Source organism: Echinops telfairi, unplaced genomic scaffold (assembly GCF_000313985.2).
Source record: "Echinops telfairi isolate 266 unplaced genomic scaffold, ASM31398v2 ScPeMD7_7416;HRSCAF=8454, whole genome shotgun sequence".
Taxonomy (NCBI): Eukaryota; Metazoa; Chordata; class Mammalia; order Afrosoricida; family Tenrecidae; genus Echinops; species Echinops telfairi.
The window spans coordinates 4,785,686-4,799,640 of NW_022111316.1; the positions used below are offsets into that span (position 1 = coordinate 4,785,686).

The window sequence follows — 13,955 nt, forward strand, 5'->3', positions numbered from 1 at the left end:
CCCAATTAGATCACCAGGCTATCTTCCTAATCTCCCTTAGTCTGGAAGCTGAGACCTGTTCAGCATCATAGCAACATGTAAGCCTCCACTGACAGATGGCTGACATGAAGTGCACTGGCAGGAGTCAAACCGGAAGGCGAGAATTCTACTAAGACTCCCATTGTTAGTTGCTGTTGGGTGGATTCTGACTCTTAGTGACCCTATGTAACGAAACGTTGCCTGGTCCTGCGCCATCCTCACAATTACTCTGCTTGAGCCCGCTGTTGCAGCCACTGTGCCCGCCCATCTGATTGAGGGCCTTCCTCTTTTTCCTGATTAGACCTCTAGTTCCCAAATGCATGTGACTGCACATGCATTTACTCAGCTGCCCCCCCCCCCAAGGGCCTCAGGGGGGTGGCCGAGGTCCACATGGAAGGGGAAGTCTTCAGCCAGAGCCACCATGGGTGGGGGTCCTGGTTACTACAGGGCACTTTGAATCTACTTTGCCACGCCTTCCCTCCCTGCCCTCTGCAGAATGACCAGTGCCTGCCACCGGAAGTGCGTGCCTCCCCACTACAAGGAAGCTGAACTGTCCAAGGGCGAGTCTGTCTGCCTGGACAGGTGTGTCTCCAAGTACCTGGACATCCACGAGCGGATGGGCAAAAAGTTGACGGAGCTGTCCATGCAGGATGAAGAGCTGATGAAGAGGGTGCAGCAGAGCTCTGGGCCCATGTGAAGACCCTGGGCTGCACCCTGCCCCTTCTTGGCTGCCTCCTGCTGGGTGCCGTTTGCCAAGACTGTGCCAGGCCTGGGCTCTCGGGAGGGTCTCAGGAGGCCAGAGCCCAGAGCGTGGCTTCAGGAGCGTGCTTGTGGTTGAAGACACTGGATTGAAAACTGTGTGGGTGTATAAACATATATATTAAAACAATGTTGTTGGCACCCCCTTCCCCTCTCCACCACACAAAGCAATGCACTTAGGCAATCTGGAGGGAACACCCTGCTTTGGCCAGCAGGGAGAGTCGGGGGTGCTGTTTCAGACCTCAGGCTGGCACACAGGGCAGACCGGGGTTTCAGTGCTGCCCCGTGATGTGCCGCCCTGTACTCCTCACTTCTCTGCTGGCGCCTCCTCGCCTTCAGGGAGGGAAGGTGGTGGTGCCTACATCACACGACTGCTGTGAGCATGAAATGAGTGCGTCTGTGTGAAGCTCTGAGAAAGATGTGTAAGAGATGCTACCCCAGGTGCCAGGGGGTTGATTCTGGCTGCACACTCATCTCTGGGATCTTTCAGAAGTCTCTAGGCCTTTCCTCCAAGTTGCCTCAAGAACTGCTCAAAGCCCTATCCGTTCCATTAATGCTGGAGCACTTACCTGTTGGCTCCATGAGGACTCGGTGGGGGTGGGGATATATGTTAGTAATGTGTGTGTCTATATGTACATATATTTAAATAGTTCCAAGTCTAACTTATGTCCCAGAATAGATGAGTATCTCTTTGTTAAATAGCAAGCAGGCCCTGTTATAATCCATCAGTCCAATCCCCTGAGTAATGTATATTTGTCAAACAACCTGGCATTGGGTGGGGGCACGCAGGTAGTTCACAAAGGGACGATTTAGAGAAGGTGAAAAGCAGGTGAGGTTTAAGAAGGAAGTAGGCCACCCCTTGGTTTTAAATTGCAGTATTAAGTGTGATAAAGGTGAGTGATCTGGGGAGGGGCTGGGCCACCTGAATCAGGGACTATTCTCTCATGCAACCCTCCCAGCCAGGTTAAAGGCCCTAGGAAGAAGTGGAGCCTCAGAGGGCGTCACTTGTAAAGACCTGCTGCCACACTGACCAGGGGCTGTGTCCAGTTCCCACCTCAAGGACTGGACAGCTCTCCCAGTGGATGTGGGTCACTCAGATAGGGTCTTGGTTAACACCACTGTCCCTATGGTAGCTCTTCCTGCATGGGGGGGGCGCTCTCCAGGTACATGAGGCAAAGTGACTGGTTTCGGAGGACAGAGTACAGCCAGTCTGCCAGACTTGGAAATCTAGTTGTATACTTGGGGCTGAGGCACTAACCACCCTGTACCTCAGTTGCCCCATCGGTGAAATGGCCATGAAGACATACCTCAGGTATTTGTGAGAGTGCTTGGCACCCGTGGTAGCTCTCATTAATGTTCTGTATTGCTAAGGTAGGTGTGAGATGAAGACACTTGGTGCTTTGCAGTTGGGCTAATTAGAGTTTGGCCAAGGCTGCTTTCTAGGTACTGAAGTGCGTGTTGGAGTCAACAGATGGCGCTGTCAGCCCATGAGATCTGGGCTGTGGGGCATGTCAGTGAGTGAGTGTTGAACACAGGCTATTCTCTGCCAGACTCTGCTGTTGGGAAGAGGGACTGGATCCACGGGAGCAAAACCACTTCCTGTCCTGCGACCTGCCCTCCAGGTTGCCAGGGAACAAGCTTCCGTGACGGTGCAGCATTGGAGCCTGGAGATGGGCTAGGAGGCCACCAGTGACTGACCCGGCTAACTCAGCTGCCAGCCAGTGGGTGGAGAACTAGGTGAGGAGTAAAGGGAGTCTGGGCAGGGTGCCAGAAGGAGAGGGGCCTGTAAGAAACACTGAGATTTATGGAGTTGCTGCCCTGTGCTAAGCTCTGTGCCCTCACTGCCATGGAGTCAGTGCCGACTGCTACCCCTGTGGGTTTCTGAGACTAATTTTACAGGAGTAGAAAGCGCAGTGTTTCTCCCAGGGAGCTACTGCCGACCTTGTGGATCACAACCCACTACACCGCCAGGACTCCTAAGCTCTGTACTAAGGTCTTAAAGGAGGCTCAGTGGCTAAGCACATGGCCACTTATGTAAAGGTTTGCAGTTCAAAGGCTTGCACAAGTGCAGATGAAAGATGTAGCTGTCAAGCTCTGGAGAGATTTCCAGCCTTGGGAATCCTACAGAGCCATTCTACTGCCCTACAGGGTCACGATGAGCCGGAATCAACTTGAGAGCAGTGTTGCTGGTTTTATTTGTGGTTGTAAGTGCCCTAAATATTTCATTTCAGTTCATCCTTACAGTAATCCCGTGAGGCAAGTCCACTTATTTTCCCTTTACATGGGAAGAAACCGAGGCTCTGAAAAGTTAGTAACTTGCTTCAGGTCACAGCAAGTAAGTGACAGAACCAGGGTTCAAAGGCAGAGGCCACGTTTAACCACTCCTCTGGGCCTGGGGGTGGATGGTCCCTGATGAGGCAGTGTCAACAATTTCGTTTCATTCAACAATATTTACTGTTGGTCTGCTCCATGCAGAGAACTGTGGGAAAGGCCCAAAGTGAATTAGCTGGGTTCCTGCACTCCGTGGGGGAGGTAGTGGTTGGGGGTGGGTCAGTGAGACACGCCTACAAAGGGGCCATTCCACCTGTTAGTCTGGGTGGACTAGAGAAACAAAATTATAGACACTGGTGTATAAGAACTTTATATACAAGAGCAATTGACTATCGAGAAAACAGCCCAGTCCGGATCACAGATCAAGTCCATAAATCTGATATTAGCCCATATGTCCAATACCAATCTATAAAGTCCTCTTGAGACTCATGAAACACATGCAATGATGCTGGATGCAGGAAGATCACAGGCCAGTGGGTGGGAAGTCTTGTGGATCCAGTAGGATTGTAAGCATCAGCGTTGGCAGGCAGAGGGCTCCATGGGACTCCTTCAGCTCAGGGTACTAGCGTCGTTCCATGTCTTGTCAGCTGCAATGTCTCCCAGGGAGTGAGCCCATATCTCGCCTCCAGTGAGCTATTTATCTCCTTAGTGCCTCCAAATGAGGTCATCAAACTATGACCTGATTGACAGACTCAACACCCCTTTACTCTTTATCCTCTCAAATTGACAACAGATTATATAACTATCACACCACCCAAAGGGAAGAGCTGTAATTAAGAGCTGACGGCAGCCTGTATTGTCTGTCCTACAAGCTTCCCACCACCAGTAACCTTCCTCGTAATCTGGTGGCGCTGCTGGTTAAGAATTGGGCTGCTAACCACAAGGTCAATGGTTCAAACCCAGCAGTCACTCTGATGGAGAAAGGTGCGGTTTTAAAAAAAAGGTGAGGTTGTCTGCCCCATAAAGATTTGCAAATCCTCAACGGCTCCAAGTAGAGTTGCTATGAGCCAGAATCTCCTTGATGGCAGTGGGTTTGGGGTTGTCATCATCTGCTGATCCGTAGGCATTTGGTCTGTGCCTTCTGTGTTGGGTGTTCAGATGCGTGGACACAACAAGAAAATGTACCTCTAAGGGGGCCCTGTGCCCCTTCCCTCCTAGTCTTCCTGCCCTTGAGGGTGGTCTGGACATACAGGCTGGGTTCTAAGAAACAAAACTCAAGGCCATTGAGGCAATTCTGACTCAGAGCAACCCCGTAGGACAGGATAGAACTGCCCCTGTGGGTTCCCAAGATTGTGATTCTTTAAGGAGTAGAAAACCTCATCTCCTGAGGAGGAGCTTATGGTTTCAAACGGCTGTCCTTGAGGTTAGCTGTCCATCTAACAAAGAGGGTGAGATGTCGTCACTTCGGAGGTTCAGTTGCAAAGATGGTTTATCTGTCAGCCCTCTGGCTCTTCTCTCTAAGCGTACTCGGATGAGGCCAGCTGCTAAGCTGGGAGCTGCCCACATGATGAGGAATTGAGGGGCAGCCTCCAGCCCACAACCAAGCGGGGGAGCTCTGAAACCAACCCCACCCCAGTCAAGCCTTTAGCTAACTGCAGCCCTGAACAACACTGCTCTGTCTTGAGGGAGACAGATACTGAGACCACCGCTGACCCAGAGAAACATCATAAAGAGGCTTTGGCCACCTGTGGTGCAGCAGTTAAGCGCTCTGCTCAGCTGCTAAGGGAAAGATGGGCAGTTTGAACCCACCAGCGGCTCATTGGGAGAAAGACGGGACTGTGCTTCTATAAGGATCACAGCCTTGAAAGCCGATGGGGCAGTTCTACTGTCTTACAGGGTCCATGGGCCAAAACTGATGGCAGCAGGTCTGGTTTTGCTGTCCTTTCAAGTTACTAAATGTTGGGAGACGCTGTAGAGGACCAGTATACACACAGTCTGCCCAGTGTTACGAGGCTCTGAGACAGGGTTTTGTTCATTGGACACCCACTATGTGCCAGACTACAATCCAGGCACTTGGGGCCCAAGAGCGAACAAAATCCAGCACCACTGGCCTCCCTAATGCTGACGCTCCTGCTGCAGGAACTGTGAATTATTATGTGACTCTTCCAACCAAGTCCTTAACTCCTGCCAAACGACCTTTCCCTGCGTGGGTCTGGTAAGAAGGTGGAGGTAAGATACTGGTAGGAATTACCTGTATGTAATTGTGCACAGGATTCTCTGGAGAGCTATCCTGCTGTGTATAAAATGGGCCTCCTCTGAGAAGCAGGAGGAGAGATCTCAACCCCAGCACGTGCCAGGAGTGAAGCGGTGAACTACCCAAGCCACAGAGCAAGTTAAGCAGAGTGCTTTTGTGCAGGAGGCTGGCTTGCAGAGTGGGGTGCCTGTGGGCACTTAAATTGGGGAAGCTGGATTTGCTGACCCACAACAGTAGAGCTGATGCCTTTGGACAGAGGCTTACTGGAGTGGGGTGCCTTTGGGCACTTGATTCAGGGAGCTGGGTTTGCTGACCCACAGAGTTTGAACTGACGGCCTTTGGGATGAGGCTTTAGGAGCGTGGTCTGCCCTTTGGGGCATTGATGAACACACCTGAATGAACTTTGTAACACGTCCTGATGAACAGCTCGATCCTGAGCATTTCTTGGAGGCATGACAACCTGTGAGCGTCCGTAAAAAGCCCTTTCCTCATGAAGTTTGTTCGTGAGATCTGTGTAGCCACTACAACAGATATTGAACCCAGGGAGGTAAAATGTTGTTAGGTGCCCACAAGTAGGTTCCGACAGTGACACACCGGCACACTCTATTATGACACTGCCTGGTCCTGTGCCGTCCTCGGAGTCCATCGCTGTGGCCCCTGTGTCAATCCAGCCATCTAAGGTGCTGCTGTTGGTCTTGCCCCATCCAGAGGAAAGAAGAGTGATGAAAATACACGCTCACACACACAAATGCCAAAAGAACAAACCCCTCACTGTCATCAAGTCAATTCCGACTCAGAGCAACTCCGTAGGACAGGGAAGAACTGCCCCTGTGGGGTTCTGAGACTGTAAACATTCGAGGAGTAGAAAGCTTCATCTTTCTCCTGCGGAGGAGCTGCTGGTGGGTTCAAACAGCTGAGCTTGTGTGTGTAGCTGCGACACCACCAGAGCTCCAGAAAATCAAGAGACAGGTGGAAAGAATTAGTCTAGTGGACGAATGAACCATGGAAATATTAGGCTCCCCGAATCTGAAACCAGAACTAGATGGTGCCTGGCCACCACTGTCGACAGCTTTAGAAGGATCATAGCAGAAGGTCCTGTATACAGTCGGGGGGGTAGTGGGGGGGCATGTGAAACAAAACTCAAAATCAGAGGAGACCAGGCTTACTGGTCAGATAGTGACTAGAGGGGCCTACCAAGACTTTGGCCCTTAGTCACCCTTCAGGTGTGTACAAAACTCACCCCACGCCCCCCCCACTCCCTGCCCGCCTCCTGTTAGAACGATCACCCATTTCAGATCAAAGTGGCAGTATTTACCCCAGGGCAGAGTACAGGAGGTCAGGAAAGAAGGTGGAGTGGAAAGAGGAAACACAGGAAGGACATGAGATAAGGGATGGTACGTCAACGGATGGGTTGAAACAAAATGTGTATGAACTATTGATTGTAACATTGATGATCTGCTCTGTAAACTTCACCTAATTCACAATAAAAAGTGTTTTTAAAAAGTTACCTTTAAAAAGAATTACCTTTTAAAAGATTTGGTGTGTGTTCACAAAGTGGTCCAACCCTCCCAAGTAAACTAGTTGCACCTGCACTTTCTGTCTCAGAGCAACGCCATGGGAGTCAGAGTGGAACTGTGTTTCCTAGGGTTTTTACTGGCTGGTGTGTTGGAAAGAGATGACCAGGCTGTGCCTCGGCATGGACTTGAACCTCCAACCTTTCAGTCAGCTGTGCTGTGCATTAGCTGTTTACACCACCCAGTGTTATAGCAGGAGGAAAGACCCCAAATTCAAATATAATTTATAGAGACCCCTTTTCTTATGCCTTAAACAGGGAAAAGACAAGACAAAGTCAAAACACACATTATCTGGATGAGGGAGACCACCAGCACAAGACCATAACAGTGTCCTAAAAGGGTTCCTAAGCCATGCGGCCAAATAATAAAACATGGGACACAAAGGAAAACCAACAAGCCTAACTCCCTGCCATGAAGTCGAGTCCAATGTAAAGTGACTCTGTAGGACAGGGTAGAACTGCCCCTGTGGGTTTCTGAGACAGTAACTCTTTACAGGAGCAGCGAGCCTCATCTTGCTCCTATGACTCAGTGGAAACTGGTCACAAAATCATGAATCAGATGAAATAATCACTGGCCAAGCTGGGCCCACAGAGCTAGAAAGGGCCCCTGGCTAGGGGACAGTGACTGTTATCGACAAGTTTACAGCTGTGATTCTCAACCCTCTGACTGTCTTGGTTGAGGCATGTGTTAAGCAGGGTTCTGTAGAGAAACAAAACCAGGGCACTTAGGATTATATATACATATGTTTATATATATATTCTCTGAGAAGGTCTGTTAGGAGGAGGGGTGCAACTCCCGTCTTCTCAGAGCAAGATCGAGAACCCCAAAGTGCCCCACGTGCCCCCTTCTCTAATTCAAGACTCGTGTCCAGGATAACTGTGGAAGAAGGAGAAGCCGGGAGGCCCGCAGCCACAGCACGGCGACACCCCACAATCACTCTGGACCTTCAAGTCCGAAGGATCCGGCCTGGCGAGAACCGAGACCGGGGCAGTATTGCCAATAGAACTCGCCCCAGAGCAGGCCTGGCGGGAAACACGGTCACCCTGGAAAGTACTAGCAGGGGCTTTCGCCGCACCATTTCCCGCCTGGAGCAGTCGGGGGGTTCGCACTGACGTCAGCACTGTTAACAGTGCCTCTCCGCAGGGTGTCCGAGGCAGAGCTGGCGGAGCCGTCGTCCGTGGCGCTCCGGTCCATTTTAAGGCAAATCATGACGGGCTTTAGAGAACTGAGTTCTCTCATGGAGACCGAATCCGAGGCAGAGGCCGAGAGAGGAGGCAGGCAGAGTTTCCCAGAGCCACCCTCAGACTCCAGCGACTCAGGCATAGCTAGCAGAAGCAGCCAGCGCAGTGAAGGGTCCCCTCCACCCCGAGGAGACAGCCCTGGAGGAGACAGCCCTGGGATGCTGGGCGAAAGTGACTCCACCCAGCATTAGGCTGAAGACCATGACAGGCGAGGGGACAGGCTGTCGAGACATGCACACACGTTCGTCGACACCAGAACACTACCTATTCTTCGCCTGGCTCACTTCTTTCTGCTCAGTGAGGATGATGACGACGACCGCGTGCGGGGCTTAACCACAGAGCAGATCGACAATCTTTCTACCCGGAACTACGAACACAGCAGCGCCAACGGCGAGCTCAGTAAGGTCTGCAGCGTGTGCATCAGCGACTATGGCGCTGGCAACAAGCTCAGGCGGCTACCGTGCATGCACGAGTTCCACATCCACTGCATCGACCGCTGGCTGTCCGAGAACTGCACATGTCCCATTTGTCGGCAGCCGATCGTAGGGACCGGCATCGCAAACAGTGGGTGACACGGATGCAAGATGGCACGCCAGCAGTTTGGGCTTCTCATGCATCCTCTCCTTGACTTGCCTGTGATGCATGGACCAGGGTGAAAGTGAACAGATTATACAGTTTGAACTATTAAAAAAGTCTATTAGATAGATGTATACAGCAGGAAGGAATATAACAGATAATTCGTCCACACAGCAGTACAGAGGGCTCAGTTGAACAACATGGAAGTCCATGTTGCTGAGTCCATGTCCCTGCCACCATGTCCACTTTGTTCATGTGTCCATTGGGCAATGACTGGAGTGGCCGAGGAAAGAGGAGAACTCGTCTCCACAGGGCATTCCATCTTATCCACTTGATTGTTAAAGTCCTCGTCTTCAGAGGTAGCCCTTTGGCGAGTGTTCACATGAAACATGCTTTTCTTTACTTTCTTACACAATTATCTTTACTTTCTTGGCCTATTCAGAGAAGTCTATCCACATACCTCTTCCCCATACCTCCGTGTCACCAATTTTCTAAACATGTTCCTTCCAATTCCCTGACCATCCATCCAAGCCATTAACCATAGCCCATGAATCAGTACACAGTCTCAAATTTGGCCATTTTTTCCTTCCAGGAAAATGGAACAGCCAGGTACACTGCTCGAAGTTCTGCCCATTGAGAGGATTTCCCTTCACCACTGTCCTTTAGGGAGATTCCAGAAAGGGGCTCTAGTGCTGCTGCTGCCCACTTATGAGTGGCACCTGCATATCGTGCAGAGTCATCCGTAAACCAATCATGACTTTTCTGTTCCTCAGTTAACTTATCATAAGAAACTCCACAGGAGGCCATAGGTGCAGACTGGGAGAAGGAAGGTACTGTGACAGGAGTGGGCATTTGGGCCACTTCTTCATGCAGCTTACTTGTACCTTCAGGTCCTGCTCTAGCCTGATCTCGTATATACCACTTCCATTTAACAATGGAGTGTTGCTGTGCACATCCAACTTTATGACTCTGTAGGTCAGATAATACCCAGTTCATGATGGGCAGCTTGGGCCTCAATGGTGACTTGGTGACCCATGGTGAGGCGTTCAGTCTCCACGAAGGCCCAGTAACAGGCCAACAGCTGGTTTGCAAAAGGGAAGTCATTATCTGCAGAGGATGGCAGGACTTTACTCCAAAATCCCAAGGGTCTATGCTGTGATTCACCACTAAGGGCCTGCCAAAGACTCCACACTGCGTCTCTATCTACGACTAACACCTCTAGCACCAGTATGTCAGCTGGATCATATGGTCCCAGTGACAAAGCAGTTTACACAGCAGCCTGAACCTGTTGTAGAGCCTTTTCTTGTTCTGGGCCCCACTCAAAATTGGAGGCCTTTCATGTCACTTGATAAATAGGTCAAAGTAGAACACCCAAATGAGGGATGTGTTGCCTCCAAAATCCAAAGAGGCCCACTAGGCATTGTGCCTCCTGTTTAGTTGTTTGGGGGGCTGGGGGTGGCGGGGAGAGGACCAGGTGCAATAGCTTATTCTTCACTTTAGTAGGAATGTCTCAACATGCCCCACACCACAGGGCCCCTAGAAATTTTACTGAGGTGGAGGGTGCCTGAATCTTGGTTGGGTTGATTTCCCAACCTCTTGCATGTAGATGTTGTACCAATGAATCTAGAATTTTTGATGCATCCTCCTTAGTGGGTCCAATCAGCATAATGTCATCAATAAATGCGCTAATGTGACATTTTGTAGAAGAGACAGGCAATCAATTTCCCTTTGGACTAAATTATACACAGGGCAGAAGAGTTGCTGTACCCCTGGGGGAGAGTTGTGGAAGTACATTGTTGCCCCTGTCAGCTGAAGGCAAACTACTGCTGGTGGTCCTTCGAGACTGATATTGAGAAGAAGGCAAGGGTCAAAGCAATAGCTGCATACCAAGTACCAGGAGAAGTATTAATTTCCTCAAGCAATGAAATCACATCTGGAGTGGCAGCTGTAATTGGAGTCACCACCTGGTTAAATTATGATAATGCATTATCATTCTCCAGGATCCATCTGTTTTTTTTGTTTGCTTGTTTATTCACAGGCCAAATAGGAGAGTTAAATGGGGATGTGGTAGGAACCATCACCTCTGCATCCTTCAAGTCTTTGATGGTGGCACTAGTCTCTGCAATCCCTCCAGGAATGCGGTACTGCTTTTGGATTACTATTTTCCTAGGCAATGGCAGTTCTAATGGTGTCCACTTGGCCTTTTCTACTATGACAGCCCTTATTCCACATTTCAGGGATCCAATATGGGGTTCTGCCAGTTATGCATTCTGGAACTGGGGAAATAATGACAGATTGGATTTGGGGTCCCATTGGACCCACAGTGAGGCATATTTGATTTAAAATTCCATGGATTACTTGACCTCTGACTGGTGGGCCTTTGAAACATTTTGGGTCTCCTGGAATTAGTGTCAGTTCAGAGCCAGTGTCCAGTAATCCCCCAAAAGTTTGATTATTTCCTTTTCCCCAATGAACAGTCACTCTTGTGAAAGGCTGTAGGACCCTTTGGGGAAGACTAGAAGAAAGACTAACAGTATAAATCTTTGGTGATGTAGCAGGGTCCTTCTTCAAAAGGACCCAGCCTTCCCCTCATTCAAGGGATTGTGGGTCTGTGTAAACTGGCTCAGGTCTGGGAATTGATTGAGCAGTCATGGCTTTCTATTCTGCTGTTCATCTGATCTAGCATTCTTCTACCTGTATAGATCATGTAAATATTTAGTAGGTTTCCCATGTATTTCACACCTAGGGACACCATGGCTAAGTCAGCAATGCCATAAGTTCACACGAGACAGGCTGCTTTGATTACTACAGAAACCTGGCTGTGCATTGCTACAACCAGTCCACCCCATCTCTGTTGATTCAGTGCTGGCACTTGTGCCCTAACATCACGGGGCCCAATCATCTCCATTGTAGGCGAATGTTGGAGTTCGCTTAGGGCAGTGCCCACTGTTAATCCTGGTGCACATAAAATAGCAATCATAGGAGTCTTCAGAGATGCTGGGGCCCATTTCACAAACTTGTTCCTTATAGTTGTGGTGAGAGGTATGTCCTCGGGACATTCCTTTTTTTGGTTCATGGGATTATTCTGATAATTCCATTCCAGCTTACCAATTTCCCTAAGCTTTTGGATAGCTTCTTTTACAGTGTACCAAGGTAGGTCAGGTACCTCACGTTGGTCTAATCTAGGCCATCTGGCTGCCCATGCTTCAGTGAACCAACCAAATAAGCAATTAGATCCTCTCTTACCCTCTCCTCCTAAGACATTGAAAGAAGAATCTGGGCTTAAGGGCCCCATATCAAGAAACTCAGACAGGTCTAATGTTACATTCCTTGCACCCATATCCCACACCCTTAGTCACCATTCCCAGGGATATTCCCCAGGCTTCTGCTTGTACGGATTAGAAAACTGGAGCAGATCTTTATGAGTATAGCACACTTCTTCCTGAGTCATCATCTGAACCTCACCTTTAGGAACTTTCTGAGACTTAATTCTGGTTACAGGTCTAGAGGAAATAATGGGTAGTGGGGGTGTTTCCTGGGGGCTCTCAGGAATATCACAAGGCATCTCCCCAGGCAATGCTACGGATGCAGCCCCACCTGGCATTAGAGCTTGAAGAGTTTGGTTAATCTGCTCAAGTGTGAGTTGTTTTACTGATAGTGGCCTGATCCCCTCAGGTGGGAGGGGCGGGTCTATTGACTGGGGTGACTGGCTCAATGGACTGACTGCAGGAGCTCAGTATCCTTTACTTCTGGATCACTAGTCCATATGTTCCTAACCCATGTTTCAGGGTCCCAATTCTTTCCGATTAATGCCCTTATTTTAATATCAGACACTGTTCTAGATCTGAAATTCAGCTGATGCTGTAATTCAGCTACTCGGATGATGAAACTCTGGATTTGGTTTTCGGCAATGTCAGCTCTATCACTAGAGGAGAGAAGACTCTCCTTTGTAGCACATGCAGACACGTTTAGGTCTGTTATTCAGCTCTTGAGACATACTTCTGAGGTTCTGAGATTACTCCATTCCTTGATCACATTTTCTATTGTAAGGAGGACCAGCCAACCAGCTTCCCTATACTGCTCATCCTGACAAAACTGATGGAAAATATCAAACACACAATCACCCAGAGCCTCTCCTCTCACCAGCATGTTATCTATTGGTGGTGATACTGTGGATATTAGCTTTGTGACTTCACCCCATGGATTAACACCACCCTCTCTAGTAATAGTGGCAGACTTATCCAAAGCTTTAGGGGTAGAGACAGAATTTTCAGTGCTGTTAAGCCTAATCAGGCTGGAGAGCCAATTTGAGAAGCCCATGTTTTTTATTTTGTTCCTCTAGAACCACTCCTGGTGCCAATTGTGTTAGGCAAGGTTCTCTAAAGAAACAAAACCAGGACTCTTATGATTATACAGATAGATACATAGATAGATAGATAGATAGATAGATAGATAGATAGATAGATAGATAGATAGATATAGATAGACAGAGATATATGGATATATATAGATATAGATATATAGATTTATACAGCATGAAGGAATTTAACAGCTAATCAGTCCACACAACAGTACAAAGGGCTCAATTGAACTCACTTCCGTGGAAAAGTTAATATACTGGAAGTCTTTCACCTTAGGAAGGCTGCTGGGTTCAAGGTCAAGGAAGCAGACAGCTGAGACTTCCCTCCAGCAACACAGGAAGAGTTCTCCCACGGACAGCAAACAGCAGGGTGGGTCACCAACTGTCAGTAGCTCAGGAGGTTAGCAAAGGAGGCCCTGATGGGATATTGAACCCAAGCAACGCAAGACGATGGGATGGGATATTGAACTCAAGCAACACAAGATGATGGGATCCACCAGCCTCAAGCTCAAGTGATGTATACACCAGCAGCGTGGTGAAGCAGGTCTCGAAGGAACCTCAAGCTCTAGCAACATGATCCATGGGTTGGCTGTCCCACAGGTAATGTAGCTCACAAGTTGAGGCAGAGAACCAGCTAAAGCAGCCTCATGCTGGTCCAATCACCATAGAGCAAAACAGTGAGGGGCGGGCCTTGCTGAGCCATTTATCTCTTTGCCCTCCAATCAAACTGTACCCTCATTAATCCCACATGTTCCTATTGGCTAGGTTGGCACAATAAACCTACCTATCACACAGCATGACTCATAACCGTGAGACTTTAGCATCACAATTTTCATCAAGGGCACATTCAGGCCAGTTCTTAAGAGCAGGGCTGCTCCTCCCAAGGCTAGTCAGGGTATTTG

General features: G+C 49.2%; 1 protein-coding gene and 1 pseudogene across 2 annotated transcripts in view; both read left to right on the forward strand.

The window, feature by feature from the left end:
- TIMM10 (translocase of inner mitochondrial membrane 10) overlaps window positions 1-918 on the forward strand; it is a 3,513-nt gene extending 2,595 nt beyond the window's left edge. For both annotated transcript variants that reach the window (XM_004714905.2, XM_045297075.1), the window contains exon 3: window positions 514-918. In XM_004714905.2, coding sequence (XP_004714962.1) covers window positions 514-715 — 202 coding nt within the window. In that variant the 3' untranslated portion in view covers window positions 716-918. The remainder of the gene's footprint in view (window positions 1-513) is intronic.
- Window positions 919-7,634: 6,716 nt separating this feature from the next.
- On the forward strand, window positions 7,635-8,689 carry LOC101644953 (annotated as a pseudogene).
- The last annotated feature ends 5,266 nt before the right edge of the window (window positions 8,690-13,955 follow it).